General features: G+C 43.8%; 1 protein-coding gene across 1 annotated transcript in view; it reads right to left on the bottom strand.

Moving 5' to 3' along the window:
- Positions 1-23,361: 23,361 nt before the first annotated feature.
- The window catches only part of EIF3H (eukaryotic translation initiation factor 3 subunit H), a 119,733-nt gene continuing 115,456 nt past the window's right edge, over positions 23,362-27,638 (bottom strand). The window contains exons 7-8 of the mRNA XM_006261876.4: positions 25,956-26,088; positions 23,362-23,638 (exon numbers count right to left, since the gene is read on the bottom strand). Coding sequence (XP_006261938.1) covers positions 23,541-23,638; positions 25,956-26,088 — 231 coding nt within the window. The 3' untranslated portion in view covers positions 23,362-23,540. The remainder of the gene's footprint in view (positions 23,639-25,955; positions 26,089-27,638) is intronic.

Here is a 27,638-nt window from a genome sequence, read left to right as displayed (position 1 = left end):
AATACAGCTCCTCTTTGATCTCTGTTTTCACATCTTTTACTGACTGCAAACGTAGCTCCTTCAACACTGCCCAACTGCTTCCCACTGTCAAACCACTTCATGGCCTTCAACCCATCAACATCCATGATTTTCTTGCCTGCTCTCAGCACCTCTATAAAGCATTGTAAAATCCACATTCGCCTCTGGCTAAAACCCAGAGCATCGATTTCTTCTCCATAGTAACTTGTTCTAAGTGGCAGGTAGCTTGGATGGTGACTGTTCCTTTCTCACACTGGATGAAGGGTTCTGGAAACCTGAAAGCTTGTCTCCTAGTTCTCTCTGCTATATGCATTAGTCCAATACAAGGTATTACCTTACCTCATAAGCCTAGCTTTTACCATGTTCCTGGACCATTGTGGCTACAGTTAAAACATTATTCCCTCCAAATTTCTGATACCCAATGGGTTCTTTAATGTCACATTGCACCCGCAGGCACCTTCTGTAAATTCACTCTCATACTACCCAATTTTAGTTTATATCCCACTCTCTCTCTCTCTCTATAGAATTTCCCTTTCATAAAACTTATCTCCCTTCATCTACTTTTCAGGCTTAGGAGATTCCCTTCAAGCTGCTGCTTGTCCCTCAGGAAGGGAGATGAGGCTCATCCCAGGGTGGTATATGTGAAGAAAAGGGTGGCAACCTGCTAAGCAAAAGGAGATTCCTTCACCATGATGGGCCTTGCTGCATAATCCCAGGGTCCCTTTCATACTGTGCCACATACTACATTAACCTTGTTTCCTACCCCTCTCTCCTTATGGTCCAGTATCTCTTTTCTTACCCCTCTCTTCACTTCTGTTCCAACATCTTCAAGATTTTCCTTCCCTCCTTAATGCTCTCCCCCTGTATCATGCCCTTTCCCAAACATTTACATCGGCCAGCTCCCCTGCACCCCAGTTCACTCTCAAACATGCTCTCTAGCACAGGTCTGACACTTGAAAAGCTCACTACTCTGGGCTTCTGTATTCAGCAATGAAATGCTGAACACAGCTGGATTTTCAAAAAGCAATGGCTAATTGTACTGAGGAGAGGGGTGACCTAGCAGCAGTTTCAAGCTCTTAATGTGCGAAACAACAAGCAAGCTGTGACGCCTAAAAAAACCTGTCTGCTGCCCTGAAAATTCCCTGTGGGTCCGAACCTAGCTTCTTTCATTAGGCGGTGCTTCCAGAATGAAACTGAAATAGGGAAATGTTTGAGTGGTCATCCTAGGGACACTTAAGAGTCATTTATTACCTGGAGACCTGCAGAATTGTTTCAGAGGGACAAATACAGTCATGAATTACTGTTCCATGGCAGCAAAAGGACTATTACATGAGAAATAAGCAACTATGTCTTTAATGAGTTTGTAACCCTGGATTTATAGTCTCATCTCTACCCACAGGACTTCAGGTGCATAACTTCCATTAGCACTAATGGGACGTGCACGATTAAAGCCCCACACACCAAGATGAGAATGCAGCTATTAAAATTAGTGATGAGCAAGCTTCCAAAACATTCAAACATTTAGCTCAGCAAAACACTCCAAATGGGGATGCTAGTTTGAAGCTGACCTGAACCTTTTTTGGATTTCTCATTTAATCCTCATTCCCCTTGCTTGGTGGGGAATGCACCCGACAGCTAGCCTCCCTTCTGATAGAGGATAACCCTTCCCTCTCACCACCAAGGGTGTCAGGCCCCTTCTCTGACAGGTCAGTCACTTCTCTACACCTGGAATCAGGAAGTCCCTTGATTTGACCAATTGTCTTTTACTGCTTTCAACTTTGTAGCAGTCTGATTCTCCCATAATTTGCCCCCCTTTTGTAAAACACACTGTGCAGACCGTTCCGCACAGTTCTTCAGTCCTGGGGCAGATTTGGTTGAATGAAGGGCATAGAGGCCACGGATAGGGGCCTACCAAATTCATGGGTCCCGGCACCTGATTACTGTAACACGGCCGCAGCCCCCTATTTCACGGCTGCATCATGGCCGGGGCTGCCATTTTGAAGGCAGAGCAAAGCGAGGGCCAACCACGCCTCTGACTGGCTAAGGGGTGCTGCAAATCCCACCCGTCCCAGGCATTTATTGAAAGCCCTAGCTCAGGTGTGGGCAAAGTATGGATCCAGCCCATCAGGTGACTTGCAACAGCTTCTCCCTCCCCACCCACCTTCAGGAGATGGGCAGTCCGCCTTTTTTTTCCCCCCCATCTTTACTCCCTTTCCCCTCTCATTACCCTTTTTGAACATATATGGTTCCCCATGCTTTTTCTCGGGGAACCAGTTATTTCACAGGAGACTGCCAATTACATGATTTATGTGAAATCATGTATTTGGTAGCTCCCTAGCCATGGGCCATGCTCTATTCATAGGATAACTGCACATGCAGACAGTTACCCTGGGACATGCTGAAGGTATTATCCACATGGTGCAAGGACTTGCAATGAGGTAGCTTGCATACATGGAACAATTTAGGTACAATAGCACAGAGATGAAAAGCAGGATAAATTATCCACCACAGATATGAGTGCTGCTGTGACTAAGCTGCTTGCAGTTCCAGAGCTAGCTCATCTATCTCTATGCTATAGTGTCTACAGAGAGTTTGGCTCTGCTCTTTCTACTCTGTGAAAACTCAGGAAAGGTGGAGAAAGAGGTGAAACAACATTCAGCAAATGTGAAAGAACAGCTACTGTTAGTTTAGATGGAAAGAAACTTTGTTTGCTATATGCAAGACACAGAACTACGCCAAGCCTTTTGAATTTGAGAATGCAACCTTTGCAAAGGGGAGTGCAGCATACCGCTTGAATGATACACATCATGTTTTTTTGTTTAACATCCAAATAAAAGCATCCAGATTATCACAGCATCCAGATTATTATGATTAAAAGGTGGTGGTTTTCAACAAACAAGAATAACAGTGTTCTGGGAACAGCTTTTCTGACAGTAAATGGCAGCAACTATACAGCCCTTAGAAATGCAAGAGTAGATGTAGGGGGAGAAGAAATAAGAGACAGTGTCTGCAAGTGGCAGTTCAATGATAAAAAATTAAATGCTAATACGATTTCTGATATTACATTATGCTCTCCCAAGAATTATAATTCTTTTGATGTATGTAGTATTCCAAAAAAATGGAACTGAACTCTCCATCACACAAATTTATTTCTTTTCACAATATTAAAAATGTAATTCTACATCAAGCCATGGGGACTTGTGTGTCCTTAATATATTTAAAGATTTCTTTAAAATTACATTAAAACTCACTGTACCAACAAATTCAGGTAATTTCAAAGTCAAGACTGGCACTCGAGTGTTTTAAAGCTGTTCACTTTCCCCAGCCTTTTGGTACTGTGGTATTTTTGTAATCTTAAACCGTATAGTTTTCAATGGTGTGAAGTCCAACAACATAGCAGCAAAGTCACATTAACTTGGATGTCAATAGGAGTTTTGTCATTGATTTCAATGGCAGTGGGTTCAAACCCAAGAATCTTAAGTTTCACAGACATCAGAGACTGAGAAGACAGACTAGGTGACCTAATCCAAACCCTGATAGCATGCTCTCGACAAGGTTTAGGCTGGTAAGTCTCAGGGAGCAACATCTATTAAGGCTACCTTTATGAAAAGCTATGCATCTTTGGCCAAATTTGATTCTGAAAAATCTCATTCTGCGGCAGTCAAACGTTCCTGAAATATATGCCAGCACTGAGCATGGTCACAGCTCTTATGTAGACTGTACATGTCATTAAAGGGGATGAGCAGGACTTTTCCAGTGATTGCTCCTTCCTCCTGCATGGTGCCATGGTTGTGGCAGACATCCAAACAGAGACAAAGGGGTGTGCATGTTTCCACTGCACCCACAGCTCATGGCCCAGAAGCACAGAGGAGACAGAAGAAGCAGCCCAGCAAAATGCACCAGTGAGGAAGGTGGGAGAAGAGATGGGGCAAAATGATGAAGAGCAGAGAAACAAGGACAGGAGCAACAGAAGCTTACGGGGGAAGAGGGATAGAAACAGGAATTGAAAGGAACTGAGAACCAAAGGGGAACACACCCAAAGAAGGGAGAAACAGGAGACAGGGGGCATAGAAGAGGCATATGTAGAAAAAAGGGTAGGGCAAGTGAGGGACAGACAGGTGGGGTGGGGGGAAAGGGGCACAGAGGTCTGTGACCATAAGAGTATATTCCTCTAAGGACGTGGAATTGAACATATTCGTCCTACAGCTTGGCCAGTCCTGGCTGTCTGACAAAGAGCAGACAAATCTAATAGCAAAGTGTTACCCTCCCTCTCTAGTAACTTCTGAGGAGAGGCTGAGAGAACGGCTTATTTAGTCTGGAGGAGAGAAGAGTGAGGGGGGATTTCATAGCAGCCTTCAACTACCTGAAGTGTGGTACAAAGAGGATGGAGTTAGACTGCTCCCAGTGGTGGCGGATAACAGAACAAGGAGAAATGGTCTCAAGTTAGTTTAGGTTAGATATTAGGAAAAACTCTGTCACATGGAGGGTAGTAAAGCACTGGAACAGGTTTCCCAGAAAGATGGTGGAAGCTCCATTCCTGGAGGTTTAAGATCTGGCTAGACAAAGCTGTGGCTGGGATGATCTAGCTGGGAACAGTGCTGCCTTGAGCAGGGGGCTGGACTAGATGACCTCCTGAGGTCCCTTCCAACCATAATTTAGATTCCAGCTTTTCCTGCTACCAGTTACTCTGTTAGCACAAACAGCTGACTGCCGTGGATCAAACCTCAGTTTCATCAGTCAGTATGAGTCCATAGAGTGACTTTGGGGGGTTGGGGGAATGTTTGCTCCAATTTTTACTTTTGTTTTAGCCTTGGAAATGTTAAAAAGACATTAGGGTTGAAACTTCTAACACTGAGAAAAGTTAAGAAATTCCCAAAGTAACCTGCAAGTGCAATCTTAACTGAGCCATCTTGTAGATATAGTTTTAAGGACATGATCTTTTGAATTGCTTTTCCAACAGGATCCCTGCCTGATGATTATTTTACAATTATGCCTAGAGGCCCCAAAGGATACTAAGCTGTGCTGTGCTAGACCCTGCACATGTACATAGTAAGAGACTGTCTCTGTCCCAAAGAGCAGGGATAATTTAAATAGACAAGATAGAAGCATAGGAAAGTAGGGCTGGAAGGGACCTCAAAAAGTTGTCTAGTCCAGGCCCAGGACAAAGCAGATTCATCCCCAACTAAACCATCCCAGCCAAGTGTCCATCTAAGCTGTTCTTGAAAAATTTCCAAGGATGGAGATTCCACAACGTCTCTAGGCAGCCTGTTCCAAGGCTTGACCACCCTCGTCATCAGAATGTTCCTCCTAGTCTCTAACCCAAATTTCCTCTATTGCATCTTGAGGTCACTGCTCCTAGTCCTGTGTCCTACAGCCACAGAGAAAAGCCCATCTTCATCCTCTCTGTAATTGACCTTCAGATATTTGAAGACAGTTGGACAAAAGTAATTCCCATCTCTATTAGAGAGGGGGGAACTGAAGAATGGGGATTATCCATGTCCATGTAATTAATCTCGGTCTCTGAGCAAGTAATTGTACCCTCCCCAGTTCTATTCAGTGCCTTAATCTTGTACTAGTATTCATGTGTACCAGACCTTAGTTCAGATAGGCATTCACTTTTTTATAGTTGTGAGTTGTTAAGCAGTGGATGTGCTTCGTCTCAAGGACATCTGCTCTTCAATGATGAATGACCAAATCCCCCATTGTCTACCAATGTCCATCCACTCTTATAGTGCCCTAGGAATGAGTAGGTAGTCCATGTGTTGCACAAAATACACCTCATCCCCACCCCTCACCCCTTTGTTAATACATTCAAATGCCACAAAACTGACCAAAGATCAGCATAGGTTTGGCTCTCCCTAGGTTTGGCTTGTGCCTCAGGACTGATCACCCTATACCCTAAATCCTCTTTCCTTCTCTAATGTGCCAATCCCTCTCACTTGTATCTGGGTGGGACAGGTTGCTTCAAATCAGTCAACAGAAACCATTTTACCCTCTGTACAAAATACAACACCTGCTAAGAAAATGGGAAATTGAGGCCAGTCTTCTAGAGCAAGTCATTATCATTACAGTATTCATTTGTTGTAAAATAGCTGAAAATGCCAGGTGTCTAAATGTTTTATGGGATTCTCCCAATAATACTTAATGGAAATCCCTTGTGATTAAAGGAAATGGTCCATCTTGAAGAGTGCTGTGGAGTTTGACTGCCAACTTTATACGAAAATGTAGTTTCCACGTATTTGCAGCAGAATATCAAATGCCTTGCCAAGAGTCTATTCCCAGTCCTTAATTCAGGAGGCTCTTTTCTCCTCGTACATGACTTTATTTCCCTTCTACAAGAAATATGCTTTAAAAATATATGTTATTGAATAGCAGTATCTGATTTTTCTTCCCAAGAAAAATATTCTCCTTTCCGGATATGGCTAAAGATCCATAAAAGCCCCAGAAAATCTATTCTGATAGGTCAAAGGACCAGATTTTTTTGTTCACTTTTAATCACTGTGTGTTATTTACCACACCATATCTGGTAATTCAGATGAACAGAGATCAGTTCCCAGTAGGCATTTGCCCACATTTGAAAAATCTCTCCACATCCCAGTCACAGTGGTTTATAGTCTCAGCAGAGGAAAAAGAATATTTTTATTATAACAATAAAAGGTATCCCATGACAAACAGCAGTCATCTATTAACTCCTTACAGAAGGTTTATTCTTTAATAGAAAGCTACTCCATTTTTTAATAGGACTTTAAGGAGTCGTGTTAACGAACATGACATTAAATATGACTTCGCAGTCAGTGAATACAGAGATTAGTGGTTAGTGGTAATTATTAATGCCTGGCAAAAAGATTACCCATGACAAAATTAAATAGAAATAAATTTGTAACTCCATTGACTGGTGAGGTGCTTAACACCCATGCTGTTTAATGCAACCGAACTTTCTAGTTAAGACAAACCCAAAAGAGAAACTTGATGTGGCCACTGGAAGTTGGGCACAAAGCAGGATGGGCTGGATTAGATAATGCTCATGACATCTTACTGGCTTTAAAAAAAAAATCTATGAATGTGTCAGAGCAGATTATAGACCTACATATCCACATCAAAAGCTTCAACTTCAAGCATATTTATAACCAGTCTTTGAAGCAAGCACGTCAACTGTACTGTTGCATTTAAATCATTTAACATATTTTCCCATTTTAGCTGCACGCAACAAATTAAAACCCAGATTTCTGCATGATATTTTGCCAACATTAAAAGTCATATTGCAACATTAGATGGAGTAGGAGGAAGAATTTACTGGAACAGACAAGAACTGCATTATCAAATCTTGTAATGATGTGTTTTCAATTGCCTGAATGGATGCATATACGTAGACGTCTTACTTGGCGTAATGGCCTGGAGTCTTTCAAAAGTCGTGAGTAAACTAACTCAGTTTGGAGTTTGTTATAAATGAACTTCTCTCCATGAGTTTTATTGAGGTATTGAAGATGAAATCACTCTCACTGAATGTTGAAAATAGTGCATAACACTCACTTATGTTGCTCAAATATAGAAGAAATATTCCCTCAAAGGCCAAATGTGTCACACAATACTGAAGAAATACCACCCGAGATGAAATAGGGAGGGATTAGTAAACTGAAATTTTAAAAGAGTAAAAATTCTGATTGTGGACATTCTTTTCATGTTACATAGTATGGGCTTTTGAACTTTTCAGCCGTACTTTTGCTAGACAAATACATTTCCAGCCTTCATTGTTTATTTTACTGACGCCCTGATGCTTTTTAATATCATTGTAAAAAGGATCTGACCATTTTTCCACACACAAATATTTTCTTTAATTGTCTTTACTAGAAACAAGGCATTAACTTTTCTATTAGTAAGGAGTCCCTTGCCAAAGCTGCTGTTTTTAAAGGCATCCTCTCCAGCTCTGTAGAATTCGCCACTGCTCGTTACATGATGAGTAGTGTCAACAGCAATCTGTTCAGTCAATTAAAAGATCAAAAATAAAACACAGACCCAGCTTTATATAAACCTCCTTCCAGTTGTAAAGCTGGTATGAAATGCTGTTGAATCACATACCTTGGATAAGTACCAAGTCTCTACTGACTTCTGGGCAATGCCAAAGTATTCAGTCCCCTAACAAGGAAGGACTAGGGATATGAATGAACAACCCCAGTAGCACATAAAACTTCAGAGCTACCAAGTCTTCTCTCAAATTAAATGCTTGGTTTACAAAATGTTAAATCCCATTTCCTGAAGAATTTAAGGGAAAGCAAGGCACCCAGTGGATCAGAGCTTTAAGTGAAGTGTTAGGATTTTTAAAGTCCAAGGAACTACAAGCCGCGGGCAAAATCTGAAATCAAATTAAAAGCAAACATGAAAGCATAGGGAAGAAAGTGCACAAGGCAAGAAAGACCGTAGGGGGCATATATCTTTCTCCCCAGTGTAGCACACTTGAAAGAGGCATATCTGTAGAGAATAATTCAATTTCTCGTACCGCATACATTGCACATATTCAGGATGGAGATATGATTTGCATCACCAGCTTTTAATGACTTCTCAGCAGAGCCCCAAGAATTGCTACAGCCTATTCGCTAGCAACTCACAACTATTAAACAGATCTTGCTTCTTAAGAAGTCTCAAGAGATAGCCTTCTGTGATTTGCCACATCAGGGATTCATCGAAATGCAAAAATCAATTGACAACAGCTAGGAAGATGATCAGTGACTTACTCTTACTTTTCACTTATGAACTCGTTAAGCATAAAGAGCCCAAATGCAAAGCTTTCAATTGTTTTTCAAAATTCATTTTAGTAGCCACTGCCTTTCCCATCTGATTGATTTGACTTCAAACACAAAGGAGGACGCTTATAACCTAGATGTCCTGATTTTGCATGGTCATGTAAATGCTAGCATTCCTATTTGACAGCTACTCTTACTAACCTCAATGAAGAGGATTAGGGAATGAAATGAGGCAAAGCCAGGGCCAGCCCACCATTTCTTGGGGGCCCCTGGAAGAAATAGTTTTGGGGCCCCCTGCTCTGAAGAAGCCAGCGGTGGCAGTAGGGGGGCAGTGAGTGGCCAAACGCACATACCTGAGGAGGGAGGGGAAAGGGCCAAGTGTGGGAGTGGCATTGCCTGGTGCTATGCCGCCCCGGCCACCTCCCAACCCTGGCCCCGGCTGCCTTCTGGCTCCAGCCGCACTGGCCCTGGCCACACCTCCCAGCTGCACCAGCCCTGGCCCCGGCTGCCTTGGCCACCTCCTGGCCCCAGCACCTGCCCTGGCTGCCTCCTGGCCTGCACTGGCCAGGGGGGCCCAGAGATGGAGCCCAGAGAGGGCCAGCCTCAGCTGCACTGCCAGGCTAGAGGGGATGGACCCCCTGGGACCCCCGCATCTGCCCTGCCCGGTATCATCCCTGGGAAGAGCCTAGTGGATCCTTCAGAAGTGCGGTGCCAGGCAGCCAAGAGGGGGATGGCACGTGGCCGTCTGATCTTTGCACAGGCAAGGGCAGGTCGCAGCTGCAAGGTGGGCTCAGCCTTTGCTCTGTGTCTCCGCACCTCACCACCACTGCTTCGAAAGTGGTGGGCACTGCCATGTACGTCCTGCTGCTGGGCAGTCTGGGCAGCAAAGCACATGGTGACGCCCGCCGCTTTCAAAGAGGTGGTGGCAAGGCATGGAGACACAGAGCAGAGGCTGAACCCAGCTTGCAGCTGTGGCCCGCTCTCACCCATGCAAAGATGGGGGGCCATGTGCCCTCCCCGCCTTGGCTGCCCAGCGCCACACCTCTGGAAGAGCCACTGGGCTCTGATTGTCCCACAACCCAGCTGGGTCGAGGCCCTAGTCATGGTGAATGGGGGCCAGGCTGGGTCATGGGACAATCCCCAAAGTGCAGGATGGAATGGGCCAGGGGTGAATGATCCACCCTTCCCCTACCCCACTCTCTCCTGTACTATGGGGGTCTCGATCTGCCCTTCCCCCCCAAGCCCACAGACATAAAAAAAAAACAGATTAAAAGAAACTTACCTGCCTGTGGTTGGGCCAGCTGTGAGTACACAGGGTAGCTCAGCATTCCCGCCCCTCCTCCTCTGCTGTAGGACCCTGCGGCCAGGCTGCCCTAAAGCAATGCCCGCTGCTGCTTTATATTTTGGGGGGAAGCTGAGTCCCGTTATCCCCCCACTTTCACAGCCTATGCACAGGAGGCCCCTTAGCTGCAGGTTTCACAGTATAGGACAGGCTGGCCCTAGGCAAAGCAGTCAAAATTCAGGTTCTGAGATGCATCTGAATATTTGAAGTGGAGAGGAAGAAAACAAGAAGTTCAATAATTGTATGACACACCCCAGAAACCAGGGACTTGGATAAAAATTAAGTAAAGAGGAAACAATAGCAGAAGCCATAGATAGCAATGGTTTTAGGGAGGAGACAGGACAATCAATCAAATAATGAAGTGTTTATATACTAATGTGAGAAGAATTAGTATATAGAAAGAAGAAGAAACAGGAAGAACTGGTGATCCTAATACAGTCACAGAATCATGTCATTGGGATTATGGAGATGTGGTGGTATAGTTCACATGACTAGTATGGTCATGGATGGGTATATCTTGTGCAGATGATACCAAGCTAGGGGGGGAGTAGTAGATATGCTGGAGGGTAGGGCTAGGATTCAGAGTGACCTAGACAATTCGGAGGATTGGGCCAAAAGAAATGTCATGAGGTTCAACAAGGACGAGTGCATAGTCCTGCTCTTAGGACAGAACAAGCCCATGCACCAGTACAGGCTGGGGGCTGAGTGGCTGGACATCAGCTCTGCAGAAAAGGACCTGGGGGTTACAGTGGACAACAAGCTGAATATGAACCAGCAGTGTGCCCTTGTTGCCAAGAAGGCTAATGGCATACAGGGCTGCATTGGTAGGTGTGTTGCCAGTAGGTCAAGCGAAGTGATTATTCTCTATTCAGCACTGGTGAGGCCACATCTGGAGTACTGAGTTCAGTTTTGGGCCCCCCAGTCTGGAAAGGATGTGGACAAATTGGATAGAGTCCAGTGGAGGGCAACAAAAATAGTGAGGGGGCTGGGGGACATGACTTCTGAGGAAAGACCAAGGGAACTGGGCTTATTTAGTCTAGAGAAGAGAAGACAGAGGGGACTTAAAGCAGCCGTCAACTACCTGAAGAGGGGCTTGAAAGAGGAAGAAGCTAGACTGCTTAGTGGTGGCAGATGACAGAACAAGGAGCAATGGTCTCAACTTGCAGCAAGAGATGTTTAGGTTAGATATTAGGAAGAATTTTCTCACTAGGTGGGTATTAAAGCACTCAAACAGGCTACCCAGACAGGTTGCAGACTCTCCATCCAAGGAGGTTTTTAAGACCCAGCTAGAAAAAGCCTTGGCTGGGATGATCTATTTGGGGATGGTTGTGCTCTGAGCAGGGGATTGGACTAGATGATCTCCTGAGGTCCCTTCCAACCCTAACTTTCTATGATAAAGGGTAGACAGGAAAAATGTAGAGGTATTGCCCTACCAAAAGGTGATGTGCATACATTCTGAGATGCAGTATGAAATCGAAAGGTAGGTCTGTTGAAAGCCTCTCAGTGAAGGTCAGAGGGGATAGCAGCAGGGGGATGTCACAGTGGTGTCCACTACAGGCCACCAAACCAAGAGGGGGATGAGGCCATGTGTAAACAACTGGTGGAAGCTTCCTGATAGCAGGACCTAGCTAGCAGGACCTCATGAGGGACTTTGATTATTGGGACGTCTGGGTAGGTGTGGGACTAAGGAATAGCTATGCTAAATCTCCAAAAAGGAGCTCAGGGAAAGAAGCCCACACTGACCACTGAATAGAATTTCATAAGACAGGTGAAAAAATAAACACACACTAATGAGCAGAGAAGCGGATTCAAAGAAGGAAGTAGCAAAAGAAGTAGCTGGATGACTTGAGAAGTAATGTAAAAAGGAAGAACCCAATAATGAGGCAGAGATGAAAGGAACCAAAGATATAGATATGCAAACTTGACCAGACACAAGTACAAATAGACATCTCAACAGAAAGTTGAAGTGCCTTACTCTCATGTCAGTGATTAAGTATAAATACAGGTGCTGCGAGACTTGCTTCTCATAGCAACCTCAGGGAGATTAACTGATATACTGGCTCACTACCTGTCACAGGCAAGTTTCACTAAGTCAGGCTGATTCTTAAACAGGCCAGTTGGTGTGCTGTCCTGGTGACAATAAACCTCTCTGAGCTTTCACCACCAAACATGAATCTGAGTCATTCTTTCTGCATCACACCCAAGCTCCAAGAGGCAGCTTGCAGGCAACAGTCTTTCACAGTAGACTAAACCAGGCTGAACACAGACAGCAACAGTGAGGGAGAGGGTGCCTGCACTGCCCCAAGCCTCAGAACAACTGGACAGAAAGAGCAGTGCATAAGTAGTTCAGCAAAATTCTTGGAGAGCGTTGTGGGTAACTTTTTTATATAGATGGTTGGACAAGGCAATGGGGGGGACGGGGGGGGGGGGGACCTCTTTTGGAATTGCTGCCCACAGACAAGGACAAAATGATTGAAAATGTGAAGATGGAAAGTAACTTGGGTGACAATGACCACAAAATGATAGACTTCAAGATCCTAAGGGGATGAAGGAAGGAGAGCAGTGGGATAGAATCATAGAATAGAAAGACCAGAAGGGACCTATAAGATCATCAAGTCCGGTCCCCTGCCATAGGCAGGAGGTGATTCGACTCAAACAAACTCAATGAGGTGTCTGTCCAGCCTCCTCTTGAATACCTCCAGGGATGGCAACTGCACCATCTCTGCTGGGAGTGTATTCCAGATTCTAGATACCCTTACTGAAAAAAAGTTTTTCCTTATGTCCAGCCTAAATTTTTCTCCAACTAGCTTGTGTCCATTGGACCTCATCCTGCCAAAGGGTGCCTTTCTGACGAGTTTCTTGCCAAGATCTTGGTGTTCGTCCCTGATATACTTGTAGGTGACTATCAGGCCACCTCTTAGTCTTCTCTTAGGCTGAACAAACACAGTTCCCGGAGCCTCTCTTCATAGGGTCTATCCCCCTAGGCTCTTGATCGTGCAGGTAGCCCTTCTCTGTACCTTTTCAAGCTTATCCATGTCCTTTTTGAAGTGTGGTGCCCAGAACTGGACAGTACTCCAACTGCAGTCATATCAGCACTGAGTAGAGGGGGAGCAGCACCTCTCTGGATCTATTGGCAACAGTTCAGTGAGTGGGAAACTAGCTATAGGGTAGGACCCAGAGTTCTCATGAACTCTCATGAGTTCTCATGTCATCCTGGAGCAAAGTGGCCAGTGGTGTCCCTCAGAGGTCCACACTTGGACTGGTGCTTTTCAACATCTTTATCAATGATTTGGATGGTGGAGTGAAAAGCTTGCTGGCCAAGTTCACAGACGACACCAAGTTATGGGGCAGCGTGGTCACGCCAGAAGATAGGTTGCAGATATAGATGGACCTGGACAGGCTCGAGAGTTGGGCAGACCGGAACCATATGAAGTTTAACACTTCCAAGTGTAAGGTGCTCCATCTAGGGGAAAACAGCCCTCAACATACATACAGGCTACGTGGTGACAGCTTGACTTGCACCACGGCCAAAAGGGACCTAGGAGTAAGGATGGACCATCACATGAATATGAGCCATAAGTGCGAGGCGGTGGTCAGCAGGGCAAACAACACGCTGGCATGCATCAACCGATGCATCTTGTGTAAAACTAAGGAAGTGATGCTCCCACTGTACTCAGCACTGGTGAGACCGCAGCTGGAGTATTGCATTCAGTTCTGGGTGCCACACTTCAGTAAGGACATGGAAAAACTTGAGAGGGTCCAACGTACGGCACGCGTATGATCAGGCACTTGCAAAGCAAGCCATACAAGGAAAGGCTGACGGACCTGGGCATCTTTAGCCTAAAGAAGAGGTTAAGAGGACTTGATTGTGGCTTACTGCTATAATCAGGAGCTCAGAGAACAACTGTTTGCTAGGGCACCCTGGGGAAGACCAGGACCAACAGATACAAAAACTCCTGGAAGGTCGCTTCAGACTTAATACCAGGAAAAACTCCTTCACAGTCAGGGTGTCCAGACTGTAGAATAAACTTCCTACAGAGGTAGTACAGTCACCTACCCTGGAGGTTTTCAAGAGGAGGCTAGACAGTCACCTCACTGGGGTCACCTAACCCCAGTCGTCTTCCTGCCTAGAGCGGGGGGGGGGGGGGGGGGGGGCGGGCACAGGGCTGAACCTGATGATCTGCAAGGTCCCTTCCAGCCCCTAGCAATCTATGAATCTATAAGTCTGTGGAATGACTGGCTAGGCTGCAGTACTACAGAGAAGGACCTGGGGGTTACAGTGGACCACAGCTGAATATGAGCCAAAAGTGTGCTCTTATTGCAAAAAAGAAAAGTCAATAATATATAAAGTTGTATGAACAAGAGTGTCACTTGCAAATCAAGGGAAGTGATTCTTCTGCTCTATTCTGCACTGGTGTGGCCTCACCTGGAGTACTGTGTCCAATTTGAAGGGCCCCACTCTTCAAGAAGGATGTTGACAGATCATTAAGAGTCTTGCAGCAAACAATAAAAATAGTTAGGGGCCTGAGAAGGAAGGCTTATGAGGAAAGGCTGAAAGAGCTAGGGTGACTTAGTTTGGAGAAGAGAAGATGGAGAGGAAATTTGATAAAAGCCTTTAAGTAACTGTCTTCACACCACACATGCACCAAACACCCTTTGGACAGCATCTTTGAAAATACTAAGAGACTTTAACAATTTTGTACCTTGGTGTAGGAAATATAGACACAGCAAGTGAGGTCTGACTGTTGAAAAATATCTATTTTATTTCCTCAAAATAGACATTATTGCAGACACAAGCCAAGGCAAGTTCTACCATGTTTGAGGTATTATAAACCTGTTATTTTAAGAAGGTGCAAGATTGAAGACCCTCATCTATTGCTTGCTCCGAAGAGATTTGCTAGGCTAACAGAAGTGGAGTTTGTGAACAGAACTGGTGTGAGTTTGTAGATGTGTGCAAAGGGAGCAGAATAAAGGATGGAGATCTCTTAATAAATGAAGGGCAAGATGACATGACCAGGTCAGGGCTGCCACTAAGCAGAAATAATCTTAATTATTACAGCTCCCTTGGAAATGACACAAAGCAGCTTAGGCCCTCTGGTGGGCAGTAATCACCATGCTAGAACTCCTACTACATTTGGTAAGGATACATTAGGGTTTCTTTCTTAGTTACCAAACCAGCACCCCAGCTCTCTCTGTAAATGTTGAAAGAAAGGCCCTTGGCAAGATCTGGTTTAAAAGACTTTGCAATGGAAGTTCAGTGCATTAAGTAGGACTGGATCCAAAGCAGCACTGGGTTGGTTACAGTGACCACAGTACTGCATAAACAAAAATACTCTCAGTGACACTACTAACCTGAACAAAATTAATTTCAACTCCCCTCTTCCCACCAATACACTCTACAGGCCTGGATATTCAACTAATATTTCACTTATGTAGTGTACAGCACACAAGTTCTTTAACATTTTCCCTGGACAGTCACACAGGCAGCTCATTACAGTTATATTAAATCTTCTTTCTGGTTCTCAAAATTACCAGATACCATCTTCCTTTTCTCACATGGAGTCTATTTTTCCTTAATTGAGCACAAACATTGAAATAATGAGAGCTGCATGACTTAAAAAGGAGGAAAAAACAGATCTCAGTTTTTCAGGTTCACCAACAGCACTAATGAAACGTCTCGGCGCTGCCTCAATGGAAGTATGAATCATAGAAAATGAGGCTTGGAAGGGACATCAGGAGGTCATCTAGTCCAACCGCCTGCTCAAAGCAGGACCATCCCCAGCTAGATCATCCCAGCCAAAGCTTTGTCTGGCTGGGTCTTGAAAACCTCCAAAGATGAAGATTCCACAACCTTGCTGGGTAACCTATTTGTGTTTTACCACTCTCCTAGTGAGAAAATTCATCCTAATATCTAACCTAAATTTCCCTTACTGCAACTTGGACCATTGCTCCTCATTCTGTCATCTGCCACCACTGAGAACAGTCCAGCTCCATTCTCTTTCAAACCCCACTTCAGGTAGTTGAAGGCTGCTAGTAAGTCCCCTTTCAGTCTCCTCTTTCGACTAAATAAGCCCAGTTACCTGCCTTTCCTCTGAAGTCATATCCCCCAGAACCCTCACCATTTTTGTTGCCCTCTTCTGGACTCTGCCCTACCCTCCAGCATATCTACTACTCCCCCCAGCTGGCTGTCATCTACAAACTTGCTGAGGGTGCACTCTATGCCATCTTCCAGGTCATTGATGAAGACATTGAACAAAACCAGCCCCAGGACAGACTTCTGTGGCACGCCACTTGATACCACCTGCCAACTAGACATTGAGCTATTGATAACTACCCACTGAGTCCAATGCTCCAACCAGTTTTCTATCCATCCTACAGTCCATTCATCCAGCCCGTACTTCCTTAGCTTACCTGTGAGAATGATATGGGAAACCGTATCAAAAGCCTTGCTAAAATCAAGGTATACCGCATCCACCTGGTCTCCCTGCATCCACAGAGCCAGTCATCTCATCATAGAAGACAATCAGGTTCGTCAAGCATGACTTGCCCTTGGTGAATCCATGCTGACTGCTCCTAATCACCTTCTCCTCCAGGTGCTTAGAAATGGATTCCTTGAGGATCTGCTACATGATTTTTTGAGAGACTGAAGTGAGGCTGACTGGTCTGTAGTTCCCTGGATCCCCCATTTTCCCGTTCTTAAATATGGGCACTATATGTTTGCCCTTTTCCAAGCATACAGGATCTCTCCTGATAGCCCTGAGTTTTCAAAGATTACAGCCAGTGACTCTGCAAGCTCATCAGCCAACTCCCTCAGCACCCTCGGGTGCATCCCATCCAACCCTATGGACTTGTAGATGTCCAGCTTTTCTGAATAGTCCCCAACTTGTTCTTTCACCACTGTTGGCTGCTCCCCTCCTCCACAAACTGTGCTGCCCAGTACAGTAGTCTGGGAGCTGACCGTGCCCATGAAGACTGAGGCAAAAAAGGCATTGAGTACTTCAGCCTTTTCTGCATCCCCCACCACAAAGTTGCCTCCCCCATTCAGTAAGGGATCCACAATTTCCCTGATCCTCCTCTTGCTACCAACATACTTAAGAGAAACCCTTCTTATTTCTGTGGAAGAACTTTATTTAAAACAGGAGGCAAACATGGCAAACAGGGGGAAGGCTTTGCTGGATTTGGTTCTAGCCAAACGGGATGACCTGGTAGGAGATTTGAAGATTGAAGGTAATCTGGGATAGTGATTGTGAGGTGACAGAATTCACTGTTGTAGGGCAGGAAAAATCAGCCAGTAGGGCAGATGTGCTTGATTTCAGGAAGGCTGAATTCAATTAGCTTAGGATAACAGTGGGAGGGACCCAATGGGAAGAGGGACTGGAGGGGAAGGGAGTTCAGGAAGGGTGGTCATTCCTCAAAGGAGTGATCCTCAGAGCATAAAAAGGTCCATTCCTGTATGCAGGAAAGTTTGTAAAGGGGCCAGGAAGCCCTCTTGGCTTACCAGAATTGAAGAGTGCTTAAAAAAGAAAAAGGAGTCTTATGGACAGTGGAAACCAGGCATAGTCACCAAGGAGAGATACATAAGTATAGCCCATATTTGTAGGGAGAGGATAAAGAAGGCAAGGGCAGCAACCAAGATCAGGTTGGCAACCAAAATCAAGCACAATAAGAAGTCCTTCTTTAAGTATATAGGGTGCAGCAGGAAGACCAAGGGAAATGTGGGGGCCTTGCAGAATGGGATGGGACAGTTGATAACAGACAGTTGAGAGAAAGATGAATTCTTTCATGAATACTTTGCATTGGTGTTCCTGCATACAAATGGTGGTCACCCGCTTGGTCAGATACAGGATAGATGGGGGTGGGGAGGGCAATTGCCAACCAATGCTCAGTGGGGAACTGGTGAGGGAGCACTTAGAGTGGCTGAATGTCTTCAAGTCAGCAGGACCAGATGGACTACACCCAAGAGTGCTGATGGAATTGGCTGGAGTCATTGCGAGACTGCTGGCAAAGGTATTTAAAGACTTGTGATACTGAGAGAGGTTCTGGAAAACTGGAAAAGGGTCAATGTGGTTCCAATCTTTAAGAAGGGGAGGAGGAAGGATCCAGGAAAATATTGGCTGGTCAGTTTGACCTCAATACATGGTAAAATTATCTAGAAGTGCATTTGTGAGAGACTGGCAGAAGGTACGTTGCTGAGGTTTCATTGTGGGCAGGTTGCATCTGACCAACCTTGTCTCCTTCAATGCGTCGTGAGACGGGCTAAGGCAGTGATACTTCCTCTTCACTCGGCATTGGGGAGACCCCAGCTGGAGTACTGTATCCAGTTCTGGGTGCCATACTTCAAAAAAGATATGACAAGTCTTTAAAGGGTTCGGAGAAGGACCACAAGAATAATTAAGGGCCTGGAGAACAAACTTTATGAGAAAAGACTAAGGGATCTGGGACTGTTCAGCCTGGGGAAGAGAAGTCTGAGGGGGGACTTGGTGGCCGTCTACAAGGATTTAAGGGGTGAATATCGGGAGCTGGGAGAGAAACTGTTGACTAGGGCACCCCAGGGGAGGACAAGGAGCAATGGCCATAAACTGTTAGAGGATGGTTTCAGGTTGGATGTAAGGAAAAACTTCTTTATGGTAAGGGTGACCAGAATCCGGAATAGACTTCCCAAGGAGGTGGTGCAGTCCCCAACCTGGGAAGTCTTCAAGAGGAGATTGGACAGACACCTTCCTGGGATAATTTGATCTCAGCAGTATTCCTGACCAGAGCAGGGGGGTTGGACTTGATCTTTCAAGGTCCCTTCCAGCCCTTAATTTCTATGGCTCTATGTTACCCTTCAATTCCCTTGCTAGCTGCAACCCCAAACGCACTTTGGTCTTCCTGACTTCATCTCTGCATGCATGAACAATGCTCTTATACTCCACACTAGTTTTGTCCAAGTTTCCACTTCTTATAAGCTTCTTTTTTGTGATTTATTTACTGAAGAGTTCCCTGATAAGCCAAGCTGTTCTTCTGTGATACTTGCTAGTCTTCCTGCACATAGGGATGGTTTGTTCCTGCACTCTCAGCAAGACTTCTTTAAAGTCCAGCCAGCTCTCCTGGACTCTCCCCCTCAGATTGGCTTCCAAGGGGATCCTGCCCTTGTTTCCCGAGCAAGTTTAAGTCTGCTTTTCTGAAATCCAGGGTCCTTACTGCTCTCCATCCATCCTTTCCTCAGGAACCTGAACTCAATCATCTTGTGGTCACTGCTGCCCAAGTTGCCATCCACTACTACATTCCCCAATTCATCCCTGTTTGTGAGCAGCAGGTCAAGAAAAGCATGGCTTCTAGTGAAACTCCTTCTCCTTTTCTCCCCTGCCTGTATTTCCTAAACAGTTTGTACCCATCCATGACAATGCTCCAGGCATAGGAGCTCCCACCAAATCTCTGTTATTCCAAACATGTCATAGCTCCGTGACTGTGCACGACTTCCAATTCTTCCTGCTTGTTTCCTAGGCTCTGTGCATTCATGTACAGGCAACTGAGGTAACTAGTCGACTACCCCGATTCCTCAGGAAGTATGAGAACCCCTCCCCTTCCTGCTTGCACTTCTTCCAGGTTTCCCACTTACCTCAGAGCTTTGGTCTCCATCCCCTGGTTTAAAGCCCTCATCACTAGGTTAGCCAACCTGTCTATGAAGATGCCCTTCCCTCTCTTCATCAGGTGGATCCCATCTCTTCCCAGCAATTTTTCTTCTGAGCAATCACGGAGGAGCGTGAGTAGCTGCTTTGGCAAGTCAAATGTAATCTTCAAAACCTTACCTGAAATGATGGCCTCCATTCACAGAATGAATAAGCAATAGAAATAAGTTACTGTTGCTTTCAGTATAAATAAGATACTCTGAGTGCCCCTGACATGCTGAAAGGGCTTGGTTTTCAGATGAGGAAGGAGGGCAGGTGGTGGGGGGAAGGTAATGCTTATCTGATTGACGAGAACCTGGAAGGACACACTCTATGGATAGGCAATGAGCTACCAGCACTGGCCTTATGAACAGAACTTACAGCAACAAAACTCAGCAACAAAGAATATTGAGTAGATGCTGCCTCAGTAACATGGAGCACAAGTGAAGACAGATTGAAAGTGAAACTCCACGTGAGCTTGATATAGAATACAGCTGTCCAACTTCTAAGGTACCAGGAGCTGTACACATCACGAGCCACACCAACTGATGTCTAAAAGCCACACCAGCACAAGCCATTAGTCCTCAAGGGCACCTGGTAGTGGTTCCCTCCTACCACTGCACTGCACGCATCAGGGCCCCAGTCTCATCCTCAGCTTTAGCTGCAGGCTCCCCTACTGTACTGCTGCATGAGTGCCCCAGACAACACTCTAGGGTGGGGGTAGAAAGTGGAAGACAGGAGAGGGAAGGGGAGCTTAGAGCCACAATGAGGGGGGAGCAGCAGCAGCTGGATGGAAACCTTGGGGCTGCAAATTAACTTCTCAGGGACTGCATGCAGCCCATAGGGCACCAATTGGATAGCCCGATACAGCTGGGCAGCCCTGATATAAATTACTTCTATACTGGTTTCTTAGTTTTTTAGTATCCTTTAGATTGATAAGATTTAATTAATCATTTGCAACCTCTGTTAGCCAACTGCTCACAATACCAAAATGTTTTTGGAATGAAGCAGACGCAACCCCTTTTTTACCTCCCTCCTCAACCAAGGCCTCACTTACTTCCCGTATATGCAATTGACTCTCAAGTCTCTTTTCACAAATCTCAGACCTGCCTCAATTTAATACTTGTATTTACCACATACCATATTCTGCCTCTGCTGAAACTGCATATCCTCGTAACGTCTTGTAAATCCTTTTTATCTATACAATATTAACTAAACTCATTACCTTCAATGTTCATTTCCATTTGCTTAACATCAGCATGGGTGTCAGTTACACTACTGAGCCACTATGAGTCTAAATCTCCTTTATTTCCAGTCATCTAGAATTTGCTTCTTACCACTTCAGTTCTCCATCTTATTCCAGTGTTTTACTTCCTTTCTTCACCTATGCTTATTCTGCCTTTAGCGCTTAATATATGCAACTATTTAACTCTATATTTTTGGATATAATTTATATAGGAGACTGTACTCAATCATGTGGTATTGTAACAGGATACTTCATCAGATCTTTGGTTTTAGATAACTATATTGCACGGACAGCTAATACAAAGTGCCCATACTTAGCAAGGCAAAAGGCTGGATTGGCAGTCTGCCAGCTGCTTGAGGGCTCCATACAATTTGCATATATTTACATAATTATAGCAACTGCTAGAGTGAAGGGTGCACCTCCTCCTCTAAGTTTCCATTCCAACCTCCATTTTTCACATGCTTGTAACTTCCCAAAACATTTACCTTTGAGGCTGAAACTTTCCGTGCTTGGTCTCTACCCACGAGGTGATTGTTTTTTGTTTTTTTTTTTTAAAGATTAAGCCAAATTCTTTCAGCTATTTTAGCTTCTGCTAGTTGATCTGTTGGGACATTCACAAGCAAAGTGGCATAAATTCACTGCCATTTAAGATTAAGGAGATGCCTATGTAGGGAAGTTAGAGCGCTGTAATAACAGTTGTGAATTTTCAGCATCCTAGCTGTTCAGCACCGACTCCCCCTAGATGATAGTCAGTTTACATTTGGCTTGTTGTGTATTAAACCCTTAATCTTAAAGTGACCTTCACTCACTGTAGCTTACAGTTAAGGACTTAATACATATTAAGCTTCACTACATCCAGGCACTCTTAATCTGCTCTAAAATGTGTCCAGAGAGAAAGTGAGCACAGCACAGCACAGATAATGTGCTATAAAATCATGTTTGCATGTACTCTGCACAAATTTTCCCTATGGGACAAGCCCTCCATCTTAAAGTACAGCAAAATAAGGCTTGCCTTGCTACTTATTGAGCATTCACGGGGCTTTAGTGCACAAACATTTAGTACACACTTTAAATGTCACATATTTTAATCATTTAATCTTAAACTTTGAGTGCCCCTGTACAGTGAAACTGGGTATAATTCCACCTACTTTTCCCATGTTAAAATATTCAGGCTGCATGCTGCGTTCCTATTGGATTATCCTATTAATACTATTTCAAGTTGTACACCGCCTCTATCTATTTCCTACTGATGTGTGCTTGTCACAGAGCTAGTTGTACCTATGTTCGTCTTCTGGTATAAGTGCACGTCCTCAGGAATCAGACCTATCCCAGAGTAGAATCCCACAATTCTCCCACTTAGCTGAGCCCTGGGTTACAACTGAGACCTGTATCAGCCATTTTTACCAAAAAGGTTTAAGTTACAGTACTTGTGTTTCTTCACTACAGAAGTCTGTCATCAGGCACATCCAGTGATAAGACAGCCTACTTAATCAAAATATTGTCTTGTAGCAGGATTGAAGTTTTCAGAGAAAAAGGATTCAACCTAGTCTACATGTCTCTTTAAGGATTTTCTCTCCCCCTACAGTAGACTAAAAAGGTAACTTCAGATAGATCCCTCCCTGAAAGAGCTCAGAAACATTGTTCTCGAGCTGTATTCTTCTCCTCTTAAGAAAAACCCTATTTGAATCACTACTGTCCATTATGTCCCCATGCTTCAGCACTACTAGGCAAATCTAACTGCGTAGGTTGGCTGGAAGGAGGTAAATGTCTTCAAATGACCATTTAAACATTGTCCCTTCATACCTTCAGATGTTTGCTATGGGGTGATTCACCCAAGCCATTCTTTTCTTTCCTACTTTGCCATACAACCCCTTATTAAGCTAAATAATTATAGTCTTGCAGTAAATATCCCAACAACCAGGTCAACACACAGCATTCATCCACTCACACAGAGGACCTGGCATATTTCTATGCAACGATTTGAATCAATCAATGTGCTGTACTTAAACCTCAGTTATGTGAAGCATTACAAGAAATGTCTATGTTCTGCTCATGAAGCCTCTGAAATGTCTATGGTAAGAGTTATGCAAGCTAAATATCCCTTGCACCAAGAAATCCAAATAAATTAAATAATAAAGAAATTATACTTGTAAACTTGAGTCAGGATGTCTAAAGATGCCCTCTGCAAAGTTAAGTCAGCCATGTTGCGCACGTGTAGAAAATGTTATTATTGGTTTCTAGGTCAAATACAAACTAAACAATATTATTGCTTGTTTTAACTAAACACAGGAAGACATGCAACACGAATAAATTAATGGTGCAGGGGCTAAAAAGCTTTAGTCTAAAAAAATATGGAGACACTAAAAGTTTGTTCAAATTTACTTTTATTTTTCTTTAGAAGAGGGAGACAATTCTACACAAGCTTTCATGGGACATTTTTTCCAGTGTGCCAACAATGCTTGAAAAGTTTCTTCAGCCCTATAATAAAAAGTGTGAACCGGAACTCCTTCTGTTGGATATTGTATCAAATACAAGATTTTTCCTCTTTAGCTGCTGTACTCTTGGAGGGCTTGGGCCATGAAGAGTTTGCCCAAGTTCTGCGCAGTGAACTCCTTGATATTCTGGGCATAAGTATTAATTTGACCTGTCAACAGGAAAGTAAAAAAAAAAAACAAAAAAAACCCTTCATCATTTATGTGATCTGATCTGAAGAATGTCCTTTAACATGATTTAAGAATTCCCAAGCATTTACCGTTATAAAGCATACCACAACATACCGCAAAGTAGAAACTTAAACAGCATGACACTGGAAAGAATTTTTCAATATACAAATAGACTTGGAAAGAATAGTAGATGAAATCAGCAGAGTAGATAAGTTGGTATGCATTTCAAAATTAAATATTCTATCATTTTAATTCAGTTGTAATATATGCAACTTCCAAATAAGTTGGCCAAGGAACATAAAAAGTATACGCAATTGTTGGTGTAGTGTTGGAGGTTTAATCGCATCAATTACTTGTTCAAAATTAGCAGCCCTAAAAATAGTGCAAGGCTCAATTTCAGTTGAATTCTTGTGTATTTACTGCTCCCATTAAAAATATTTATAATAAATACACTCTCGACTTGAAAATTATGGTGCTTTCCCATTTGACACCGTTTGCCATTTTTCCCCGCAAATATTTCACCTTATTTGAAATTTCAAAAAACCACTGGGGTGTGATACCTTGTCAGTGCTATACAAATGAAACATCTCCATCAAACAATTTTCATAAAAGTGCTGCTACAAGTTATTTTTTGGGAATGTCAAACCATAAAGTCAGCTTAATCAAAATTAAGACTGTTTAGCAGACCAATAAACTTCAATTTAATGCTCTACTTAAAAAGTTTTTAAATGCCTCAGAGACAAAGCAGCTAAGTTTTATTCTTTATCCACAAACTTTAAGCCCTCTGAATTAAAGAAATGGATGTCTTCAGTTCTTCCCCTGACTATAACTAAAAGAACAAATGAGGTAAGTATTTTGGCTGAAGGCTGTTTTTTCTTTGATTATAAAAGTTTTCACTTTCCTTTCTTGTAGAAGACAGCACAACCATAATCTACCATCATAAAAAGTACATACGCTCCCTTCCTCTATTGTGCTTCATAAAAGTATTACGATGCATTTTTAAACAGTTTTGTGCTCTTAGGATTCATTATAAAACACAAGCTGTACTAAGATAGCACTCTCAATTTTAAGTGACTCCAGAAAAGAGACTTGTTTTAAAACTATATGGAAAAAATGTACTTGTTGAAACTCATTTATTGTATATTAATTATTTTAAAGTGACAAGTCTTTTTTATAGTTTTGTAATCAATTAGTCACCAGTCCCTTTCCTTGAATTAGAATATGAACTTTACAATTACCCCTGTTCATGTTATAAACAGCTCTCAAAATATTTTCAAATGGTGAAATAATTTGCTGTATTATTCCCATAAACTTCACTGTCTTCCAAAGGCTGATTCAAGTATTAACTGCTTCCACTGAAAAAAACTGAAATAAAATAATCCTAAAATTAAATATTTATTTTCTCATCATGTCCCACCCTACTCAATATTCTGTGGGGACACTAAGATCCTAAACCCCTACTCTGCATCTGCCCCTACACTGCCTCTAGTGTCCACTCTGTGCACCCACCCAAGCACAGGAAATGGCAGAAGAGCTGAATTCAAGGTCCCGAGAGGAGGCCATGAAAAGGTGAATGTGTTGGAGAAACCTATGCTCTGTCATCGGTCCTTTTCAGGCACCCTGCGACAGGAATTGGAGAAATAAAAGGTGTTGTTCCTCATCCACAGCTCCATCTGGTCACATCCAATGGAACTATTCTTCTAGTTAATCTGAAGATGACACCAAAGTACACGGTTCCCAAAAATGTGTGTCATGCAAAGTTTTTGCTTTCCACTAGCTTTGTCACCATTTTGGTTCAGTGGTTGCCCATTATGTAAACTACCTTCTTGTTTCTTTTTTTTTTTATTGGCATCTATAATACTCCTTAGGCATTTTCCTAATATAGCAACCCCAATCCTCCTGGATCATGCATATGCCTTGACAGAAATTTTTGAAGTTGTGGAAGCTGCCCAGACCTTCCATCTGCCCTTTAGGCCATTGAGACAGAATTGAAAGACCAGACTGAGTCCAGATGTTTGGTACCTGCATGGCTGTAGTTATATAAGCATCTAGGAATCAAACCCAGGTCTCCTGTGCAGTATGCAAAGATTCTACCACTGAACCACAGAGGAATCCCCATTTCCCTAAACTAGAGTAAAGAAAGAGGTACGGAACAGTAAAAACACTGAGGCATCCCGTACTAATATGATGTATACGTAGAACAGACATTATTAAAGGGCAACACCTCTATTTTTCTCCTGGCTAGATAGTATGTGAAGGAATGGCTTAAGAAGTAATGATTCTGGAAATCTCTTTCACCTGCAATAAGCAAGGACTCCATCCTGGCAGGGGGCTGCAGTGGCTTGAATATTTTGTTGATATCCTCCTCAGGAAGAGGTGTCTCTCCTCGACTCTGTCGCTGTAAATTCTCTTGCTGACGTCTCTGTTGGTACTGAAAACAAAGCAAAAAAAGAATAGGTTTTAAAAAAGAATAACTAGACACTACTATAGCTAAGAGAGAAGCTTCTAAATGCAGCCTGCAAATAAATAAATAAATAAATAAATAAAGTATAATTACTAGTATATGGATTTTATTTTACCGAACCAGGCTGCTGACAGACATGAAAAAACAAAACAGAACAAGACAAACAAACACATGCATTTTACCAGAAGTAGCAGCACATTACTTGATCCGGCTCTACAGCATCTGTGTAAATCAGGCGCTTTAGCAGGGCTTTTTGGCGCTTTTATCTAAAGCCTATTCAATCAGCTATTAGATAAAAGCACCAAAAAATCCTGACTAAAGCAGCCGATTTATACAGATGGTGGCCAAACCAGGTCCAACTAATGTAATACCTCTTCTGGGCATGTGCTGGCCTCGGCACGGGGGCATGCAGAATTTAAAGTAAAGCACCATTTTTGGGTGTTTGTTTGGGGGGGGGGGGGTTTCGTCTGTAAGCAACCCCAGTGTCTAAAAAGTCTGAATCGGTAGTTCCCAACTTCACAATTAGAACTCCACATATTATCATATTATTTTATATAATATGCACAATTATCAATGTTCACATCTCACAGTTAACACGATGTGGAGATCTATTGTACTTCCTCTTTTCCATGGTAACAATGAGAGCTAAACAGGGAAGCTTATTTAGCTTATGCCTAAATGAAACAGCGAGTTTTCATTTAGCTTTCACTTGCCACAGAGCAAGAGCAAACATACTGAATAACTATGGTAAAACAGCTATGGTACAGTAAGTCCCTATCTCCTATTAACTGTGGGCATAAAAATGGTTTGTGTACCCACTTTTTCCCCTCGGTAAGTGAAAACTAACTGGGGCAATGTAGCCCTGTTTCAATCAGCAGTAAGCTGTTCTGGTTTAGCACTCACTGCAGGGGGAACTGAAGGCATAGGCACAGTTACTGCAAAATAACTAAGGCTCAGTAAAACCTGACCACTTCAATCTAGGGCTCACAGAAAAACTGGGAGCTTGGGGGAAAATCAGGTGCTCCATAAGACTTGCAACAAGCAATCTTTCACAGCACCTGTCTGTACTTGGCTAAGTACAGACAGGCCTCAGGCTGAATCAATTCAATCTAGGCAGCTTCCTCTAAGCTGCGTAGGTTGAACTAAAAAGCAACTGAACTGACATTCAGTTTTTAATTGGGAAAGGCAGGGGGAGGTTTGCACTGACCCAGGCCGGTAGGCGGGGGGCACTGGGAGCACATCTCTCAGTCTGCTGGCCATTGCCAGCCCAGCCAAGTGTCCCCAGCCTCCTGCTGTGTCCCTACAGGGGGTTCAGGAGCCCCCTGTTCAGGTGCTAGCCCACCTTGGAGGAGCCTCCCACTCAGGAGATTTTCCCCAGGCCAGGCAGCCCTGGGCAGCTGATGGGAACCCCTGCCCCCACTTCCCAGCTGCTGACTGCTTCAGCCGCTGCCACAGGAGGGAGGGAGAAGTCATCCTCCTGGCTGAGTGCCTGGCCCTGCAGCCCAGCATGGGGGCAC

Source organism: Alligator mississippiensis, chromosome 3, assembly GCF_030867095.1.
Source record: "Alligator mississippiensis isolate rAllMis1 chromosome 3, rAllMis1, whole genome shotgun sequence".
Taxonomy (NCBI): domain Eukaryota; kingdom Metazoa; phylum Chordata; order Crocodylia; family Alligatoridae; genus Alligator; species Alligator mississippiensis.
This window is presented reverse-complemented; position numbering and strand designations above follow the sequence as displayed.